Source organism: the organism of the source record quoted next, unplaced genomic scaffold, assembly GCF_019419815.1.
Source record: "Pyrus x bretschneideri cultivar Hongxiangsu unplaced genomic scaffold, Pyrus_bretschneideri_v1 Contig3, whole genome shotgun sequence".
NCBI lineage: Eukaryota > Viridiplantae > Streptophyta > Magnoliopsida > Rosales > Rosaceae > Pyrus > Pyrus x bretschneideri.
Genome location: NW_025999612.1, coordinates 12834954 through 12844205, shown reverse-complemented (window position 1 = coordinate 12844205; position 9252 = coordinate 12834954). Strand labels below are relative to the sequence as shown.

Below are 9252 nucleotides of genomic sequence, written 5' to 3'. Positions count from 1 at the left end.
TTTGATTTGAATTTCGAAGCGGCTATGAATGGGAATTTGAAGGCGGAGCAGATGATCAAGAAGGTGTTTGTGTTCACCAATACATACTTTGATTGTGCTTTGTCCAATAGTAATAATAGTAGCCGTTGGGAGAGCAAATACAAGGCAACACGAAACATGTTTAAGGAGAAAGGGTAAGAGAATGCAGTGCCGGAGATTGTGTATTGGATGGTTGACACCCTGCTGGCGCCTTGCACGAAACCAGGGGTGACCATCTTCGGCGGCTTCTCCAAGGATTTACTTAGGTTGTTCTTAGACAATGACGGGAAAGTTAGCCCGTACCATGTCATGGAAGCGGCATTATCTCCCAAAGAGTATCAAAATCTTGCTGTAATGGACTGAGTACTGATTAGTTAATGTGAAATCATCATCCGTAATCTCTTTTTATTAACTTAACTCTAATTACAAGGTGCATCGAATGGTTTAACTTGAGAGTTCTAATCACCAAAGCATTTTACGAACGCTCAAGTTCGATCCCTCATCCCCGATAATCATAAGTACACGAGTTGCATAACCAATGCTCAGAGCTCTTCTTCTTCGCGATCTTGCTTGAGCCTCCCATGATTTTCTTGACATTCTTCTTCTTCATCATCGTCTTCCTCTTCTTGCATTCCAAACGCGCTGAATCAGTACTATCGCCGTCCTCTTCACACATGCTTTGGCAATCCCTTTTCAAGGAGTTACGGATAGTCTGCGTCATTTGTTCTTCCTTGATAAAAAAACGACTGGCCGCAGCCAGTCACCTTTCGTGCTCTCGAAGTATTTGCAATCGGTTGATTCCTCCATCTCGCGTTCTTTCGCTCACAGAGAGAGAGAGAGAGAGAGAGAGAGAGAGCACAAAACTGAAGGGGGGCACTGATATTTTATGGGGCTCCTGTCTCTACAGTTTTCCTTGCGTGCATAGGAAAGCTTGGATTTCGGCACAGTACACCGAAATATTGCGTGTGAGCTCGGTGCATTACACCGAACATTTCTTGTGCCCGGTAACTTTAATTTCATGAAAATTTCAAACAGTTTCCTCTTCTTCTTTTTTTTTTTTTTTTAAATTATAAACAAAAATCTCCTCCTTCAAGTGGTTCACCATCGCTTGCTTCCCAAGTAACATAATCATGCATACATTTTAAAATTTATACTAATCTCTGTCGAAATATATAGTTAATCAGTATATAAATCTAACAGCATACATAATTAAAACATCTTCTAATAATATTCAATAAATTATATTAAATATTAATTAACAAGGTCGAGGTTATGAAAGTGTGGCAGACGGCGATCCTGCGGTTGTAGCAACCTTGATGAACACATCCTCCAGAGTAGTGTCAACCACACCCCACGCAAACACCGCGAACCGACGCTTCGCACAATCGACCGTGTGGAACACATCTGCAATTCTAACCTCATTTTTGGGCAGCTCAAACTTCTGCGTCCCCGAGAGCCGGTATGTCTTGAGGGCGTTTGGTGACAGGTTCCTCACCATCCTCTCCACTTCTTCCTCATGATCCCAACTCGTTGTCATTGTAAAGATATACGATCCTCCATATCTGGCCTTCAGCTGCATTAGAATTAAGTGAGGTGTTAGTCATGTAACATGTAACTTAAATGGAGTGAAAGCGATTAATTTGAGATTTAAATTACTAGGACAACAAATTTGCTTTTCGCTACCTCCTTTGGATTTCCTATGCACTGCATCCTGCCATCGACGAAAATCCCCAATCGATCACATAGAACCTCTGCCTCTTCCATGGAATGTGCTGAAATGTACAAGTAAGTGAAATGAAAGAAACACATAATAGATCGATAACTAGTACATTAAACATGTAGTTGATATTGCGGGAGAGAGATTACTGGTTAGGATGATTGCACGATCTTGTTTCGCAGACTTTATAACGTTCCACAGATGGTTTCTTGAAGCCGGATCAAGTCCAGTACTAGGCTCATCCATGTAGACAACCTACAAGTATACAGGAATTTGCAAAACACAGTGAGTGCAGTAAGTAGCATTATCCTGGGAAAACATATCGAAAATAAAAAATCGAAGCAGCTTAAAGCGATGAGAACCAAGACATACTTTGGGGTCACCTATCAGCGAAATTGCAACGCTAAGCTTTCGCTTCATACCTCCACTATACTTCCCGGCTTGTTTGTCAGGAACCCCTCCGTGAAATAGATTGGCACTCTTCAAAGATTCTTCCACCACCTTCAGCAACCAAATCAAACCATGGAGGAATGAGTCCTACCTAGCTAAAAGCATCAACATATTTGGATACTACAAATTTTCGATATGTTGACTTACTTGCATTAAGGCAGAACCTTTTAGGTTCTTAAGTCTGCCATAAAATAGGAGATGCTCCCTTCCAGTCAGTGTTTCCCATAGAAGGCTAAACAACATCCACGAAAACAAGAAACTCATTTGCATCCAAGTAAATATTAATAGAAAAAAAACCATGAAATAAGAGTTTTTTCTTAGTTTCTGGAGACATAAGGCAAGAATTGCTCTAGCTTACTCGTGCTGTGGACAAAATCCCATGCTGCTATATATTTTGTTCATCTGCGTCCGAATGTCCATACCATGAACATACCCCGTGCCAGAGGTTGGTTTGGTGAGACCGATCATCTGTGGAATAATCGCACAATGATCAATCAAAACATGTGTAACATGATTTTTCGTGTAATGTATAATGATAATCAAGGACTGGAAAGAAGTAGGGTGCACTCACCATACTAATAAAAGAGGTCTTCCCTGCACCATTAGGGCCAAGCATGCCAAAGCATTCACCTCTAGGTAAGGCAAGAGAACACCCTTTCACTGCAAATTTATCGGGGTTTCCATCTCTTCCTGGGTACACCTTTTGGAGGTTGTCACATACAATTGCGTGACTTGTATCCCGTTCCACTACCAACCTCTCAACCATCTCGATCTAAAAATTGGGAAGAGTTGGAAGCGGAATTTGTTTATATGTGTACAATTCATTGAGGTACCATAAGTTTTCATGTAAGTTAGAGAGAGAGAGAGACAAGAAAAGTTACCTCATGACAAACATCCGGTTTCTCCATCTGAATTGAACTAGATCCCTGCCCTTGCATACTCGGCCTCCGAAGAGATGGAAGTTTCTTCTTCCTAAACCTTTGCAAGAAAACAAAAGGACTTTTTCCAGATGATACAAGTTGGTCAATGCAGTATGCAACAAGAAGCACCACAAACCACTCGATAACCATGATAATCAAGACCTCTCTCATCCCGTTACTCCCGTCACTCAAATCGCCCCATCGCATCCCTACTTTTTTATATTGGATGGGGTACTGTGCAAACTCGTAGAGTCCACGATACAGAGAGAAGCCAGGATACAGCTGTATAAGGATGATCACACGCTCTACGTACATGAACACGAAACATTAACTTGATAAAGAGTTGAGGTTATGAAAAGTATAGACAAAATCGAACACCATAAAACATAACTACACAACAAAGTCCTTGAACATTGCACAAATATTTCAACTTACTCGATACGGATTCATCTTCGATAATGCTTCGAAATAGATTGTCTGCCAAAAGCCCAGTTCCAAAGACCAAAATGTAACTAATAACTGCGATCATCAAATCGATCATGGAAATCATGTCAGTTAACTCATCTAATAAGATAAAAATTAAAACAAAAATCTCTAACCAACTGCAAATAAATACCAACAAACAACATCCAACCTGTACAAGCCTTAACGTTGGAAAACATCGAAGCTACTAGAAAAGCCACCGCAATTTGCAAGTTCAGATAGATGAAGTAGAAAACAAACTGGATGCTGTAGTCATTGATTGTGAAGAACTTTAACCCTGTAAAGAAGTAAACGAACTTCGATTTGTTAAAGCGACTCAGAGTGAAGAAACGGTAGCCAGGTAGTGAAGAGACAGTTATATATATGTAGATAGAAGTACCTATGATGGAGCCAACTGCAATAAAAAATAGCATGTAGATTGAAGAAACTGTAAGAAAGTAAGCATAGGAAATCATCCAATATGGTGCATCACCAAGTCCATGCATTTTCATCATGATTCTCAGGTTTTGTTGTTTCTCATAAACCAGATACCTCAACACAACCTTCACCATCAACAACAAAATTGGTGAAATCAATTAATTAGCAAACATCCATGGCATTAACACAAAGCATTTCGATAAAATAAAAAATAAAAAAACGAAGAAGAACACAAAAGAGCTATGTGAAAAGTACGGGACACTCAGTATTTTAGTCCCACCAACCTCACACGATCTCACTCAGGTGTGAGAATTGCCCTAGTCATGTAGCCCTATTGAATATCTTATCATATGTAGTTAAAATTTTGAGATAAAATTTTGTCGTCTGAAGAGATGGAGCTTAAGCAAGAGGGTTTACGACGTGAAAACAATTTAAAACCTCAAGAAGTGAGTGTCAGAGTAACTAAAATCGATGAAAAATCATACTTACTGGGAAAAGCAATAAAACGATCCAAGTATAGAAGAGTGGACCAATCACAGAGGGAATATCTAGCATCGACGTCCTGGCAGATAAAGGCTTGGGAAATTCTTTGACAAACTCGAACAACATTTTGGTGCTTGATCCTTCTAAAAACTGAAGGTAGGCATTGGATGCCAGATTCAGGGAGCGCCCAACCCGCAGCGTGCTGCTCTGGTCGTCATCCAGGTAGCCATCCGTTAAGCTTGAATTGTACCATACGGTTACGTCAAATTTGTTGTCATCGGAGTTGGAGAAATCGTAGGCGGCAAGTATTTCATTAACCTTCCTCTCAGGATTGCCCCTTGGGTAGCCTTTGTATAGCTCATTGTTTATCTCAGATGAAGATTTACGCCATAATTGCAAAGCTTCAACGCATCTAACCTCTGCTTATTAATTCAAGACAAATTAAGTTACAATTGCATGCATGAAAACAACAAAAGTTGAAGTGCATATGCAGAAGTGATGAATATGCAAAATATTTCGATCCACGGACAGATAGTAGCATTGGATGCATAGGGGTAGAGATATTCACCTTGTGGTATTGGGGAAGAGGCGGAGCTCGGCCCAACCACGGCCCGACGGCCTAGATTAGCCTCGGATGATGTCGATCCGTATGGTGGAATAGAGATTGTAGAGTTTGGGGAGCACTGCCTCTGCACTCTAAAAAGTGGATCATTGAATGCAGGATCATAAAAGTTGGGTGCGCTGGGCAGATCATACGTTCCCTGCACATTTAGAATACGCGTAAGTTCATAGAACAAATTAATTCATAACATGAAATTAGTTAACAAGTAGATGGAAATAAACAAAACTTACCATGACATTGTTGACTAAATAATCCATAACATCAGAGGAATTCAGAGGGAAAGAATCATTTGGAAACATATTTCCAGCCAAAACTATCCAAATTCACCAGAGATTAAGGTTAGTATTTGATCGATTAGATGAGGAAAAAAAAATGAGAGAAACTTTCGACGAGGATGACACAGTAGCGGAATCCCAAATTAATATTGTAGTACTGTGTTTTAATTTTCTAACGTAAATGTGAACGATAGATTTAAAATACCGTCACATTAACATCCTGTTGCAAAGAAGTTCTTCTCCGAAAAGTTAAATAAAAAGTACATACTTTGTCCGAAAGACTGATTGTTGCCAGTGACAAGCACAGTGAGAGGGCAGGTGACGTTGTTCTTGCTGTTCCGGCATGACGCGTCAGGCAAGTCTGTGAAGGGAAGAATCGAGTTGCTTCTCACGGCACGGAAAGCGGCATTGGGGATGTATAACAGCGGAGGCCATTCCGGTGGGTTAGGAAATGGACAAGGGCCTAAACCACTCGAGTCTGTATCGGTATGACTGCCGTCACACTTGTCACCGCGACTGCTGGCTTTTACTTTGTTCAACGCAATTTGGATGCCAAGCAAAATCAAGCAGAGCAATCCAGGTATCAACACCAACGATATATTCGAGCACATATTTCGTTTCTGCAAAATAATCCATGTATAAAAATATAAAATTTTGAGAAGAATATCGCTCGTGTAAAATATGAAAAACGAAAAAAAATAAAACTAGGGCAAAAAGTGAGAGATGTGTGAACCTGAAAAGTTAAGTTCTTTCGGAGCAAAGCGTTGGACTGAGCCCAGAAGCTCGCACGGCTGCGGCCGCGGCCGCGTGAATGATCGGCCATTGATGGCGGAAACCCGGGAGAATCCTCTAACTTGACACTCATGTAGCACGAATTCGACATGTCTGTGGCCACCAAAGACTAAAAGCTCAGTTCAGAACCTGTCAAAGTTCCAAATTATTTTCGAAGAACCACTACATAATCCAAATTAATTAGCACTAATATAAATGAATTTTGGAGAACTAGAAACTAGCAAGTTTACCAACCAACACGAGGCGATCCGATGGTTGGTTGAAGACGAATTTCATACTCGTATTACAGACGTTATATTTTGGGTTCGATTCTTGACCCTCGTTAATCACATAATAGGTGATTGAGGAGGCTAAAATGCATATATGAGTCTTTTTATCCTTCAAAATAGTGGATTGTCATAACAAAACCACCCGCTGATCCTTCTTAAAAGAAGAAAAAGAAGAGAAGTAACAAGTTTACCCTTGACGCGGCATATAAATTGTTGCCAGTTGCCACCCTTCCCTATTTGTTATGTTCTTGAATTATTGAATTTTGGGAATTACATAAATATGGAAATAATAATCTTGAAACTCTCTACTAATTAATTAAACCTTCTTTGTCAATTAAAAGAGGGTGAAAAGATAACCTAGTGTTCTATCACACAAAAAAACTGATAGACAATAATGTAATTTCACAAGTCCAAATTTTATTGTTTTTTTTATTGAAACCTCACCTACTAGTGATGTTAAACTACCTCCAATATTAAATATAAAAAAAAAAAAAACAAAAGCAAAAACCTCCCACTCCTCTATGTTATCTCTCTCCTCTCTCTTCTCATTTTCTAAAAAAATGTGTTCATACACATAAAATGTGTAGGTAAATACTAGTATTAATGAAAGGAATCAAAATAAATGGAACACGTCATACGGACAATTAGGAAAAATTAAGATTAATATTAATTAAAGTAGGATTATCCTAATCAAGGGTTAATGATGTATTTGTATAGAAAATAGATTAGCTAGAGAATTAGAGTGGCACAAATGGAAATTAACCAATTAATTAAGACGTCGTGTAGTTAAATATAGATGACAAATTAATTTTGGGATTTTTCCTGGAAATTACATAGGACGAAACAAATCCTAAATTCGTAATACTGCGTCATTCTTGATTAAGATATATATGATTTTCCACCATTTTATTATTGCATCCAGCTCAGCCTCTCGATTTCTCCACCAAATGTTTTTAATGTTTTCCATATTAATCCAAATGAATACAAACAAGAGTTTGTATGGTTGGAAAAGCCTCCAGATTTTTTTAAGGATATTTTATTCGATGATGCTTTGTAATTTTCACTTATTTTGATCATTTGAGAATATGTCTTTTTGTTATGCATGACATTTTTTTTTTCCATTTAATCGATTTGAAATTCTAGGAAGATTTTTATCGAGACCCATTATGCATATTATCCTTATTTTGTACGTATTTTGATTTGCTTAATGAATATTGTACATTTTCTTCAAAATAATAATTAATGAAGCCCTCTTTGTCAACCAAAAGAGGGTAAAAGACAACTTAGTCTTTTATCACACAAAAAAAAAATGATGGGAAATAATGTAATTTTACAAGTCCAAATTTTACTGTTCTTTATTGAAACCTCACATACTGGTAATGTTAAACTACCTCCATTATTAAAAAAAAAAAAAAAACAAAAACGTCTCACTCCCCCATGTTCTCTCTCTCTCCCTCTCTCCTTCTCATTTTCTAAAAAAATGTATTCATACACACAAAGTGTGTAGGCAAATGCTAGTATTAATGAAGGGAATAAAATAAATGGAACACGTCATACAGACAATTAGGAAAATTTAAGATTAAGATTAATTAGAGTAGGATTATCCTAATCAAGGGTTAATGATGTATTTGTGTAGAAAATATATTAGCTAGAGAATTAGAGTGGCACAAATGGAAATTAACCAATTAATTAACACGTCGTGTAGTTAAATATAGATGGCAAATTAATTTTGGAATTTTTCCTGGAAATTACATAGGACGAAACAAATTCTAAATTCGTAATACTGCGTCATTCTTGATTAAGATATATATGATTTTCCACCATTTTACTATTGCATCCAGCTCAGCCTCTCTATTTCTCCACCATATGTTTTTAATGTTTTCCATATTAATCCAAATGAATACAAACAAAAGTTTATGTGGTTCGAAGAGCCTCTGGATATTCTTAGGGATATTTTGTTCGATGATGCTTTGTAATTTTCACTTATATTGTTCATTTGAGGATATGTCCCTTTGTGGTACAGGACATTCTTTTTCAATTCGATTGGTTTGAAATTCCTACAAGGTTTTTATCAAGACCTATTATGCATACTATTTTTATTTTGTACGTATTCTGATTTGCTTAATGAATATCGTACATTTTCTTCAAAATGAATACAAACAATTTAAAAGCACTTTGAACGAGATGGAAGTTTTTTCTCCAACAAACAATAATAGCCGTTCTTCATTAAGTACAAATGAAAAAAAATTACATTTTTCGTAAGAAGTGATTTGTTTTGTTGTGTGAAAAATAAAGAGACCATTTATCACTTTTAGTGAATTTTTGTAAAAAACTACACCTACATAAACAGTTCTTAGAGCAGTGTGTTGGATTTAAACTTAAATTTGAATTTTTCTTAATTCAGATGAATTCAAATTTTTTTAAAGTACTCTGAATTAGATGAGAGTATTTTATAGAGAACTTTAATAAAAAGCTCTCGTTACTGTTTATTTTAACGAAAAATCATATTTTTACACTAAAAAATCAATCTTGGTACTATTCATTTTACCCTTTATTTTCTCTTTTTCATTAAATCTCAAAGTTTTCAAATATTTTTCATTATTTTTATTTTATTTTATGTGACAAATAATAATAGCGATTATTCATTGAACTTAAGTATGAATTTTTCTTACAGTAATTCAGATGAATACAAAAAATATAAAAGCTCTCAAAACGAAACGAAAGTGTTTTATCTGACAAACAATAATAGCCGTTATTCATTGAATACGAACAAAAAAAATTGGCGTTACTATTTTTTTTTTTGTCG

The 9252-nt window shown here is 36.8% G+C and overlaps 1 protein-coding gene across 1 annotated transcript; it reads right to left on the bottom strand.

Moving 5' to 3' along the window:
- Positions 1-1138: 1138 nt before the first annotated feature.
- Positions 1139-6334, bottom strand: LOC125479614 (ABC transporter A family member 10-like). The gene is made up of 16 exons (XM_048589149.1): positions 6119-6334; positions 5654-6005; positions 5341-5423; positions 5057-5249; positions 4495-4907; positions 3968-4130; positions 3740-3865; positions 3541-3624; positions 3067-3410; positions 2757-2957; positions 2544-2653; positions 2333-2417; positions 2108-2236; positions 1885-1990; positions 1702-1790; positions 1139-1591 (listed from the first exon to the last, which is right to left on the bottom strand). The coding sequence occupies exons 1-16, from the start codon at positions 6266-6268 to the stop codon at positions 1289-1291; spliced, it is 2931 nt and encodes a 976-aa protein (XP_048445106.1). The 5' UTR covers positions 6269-6334; the 3' UTR covers positions 1139-1288.
- Between the last annotated feature and the right edge of the window lie 2918 nt (positions 6335-9252).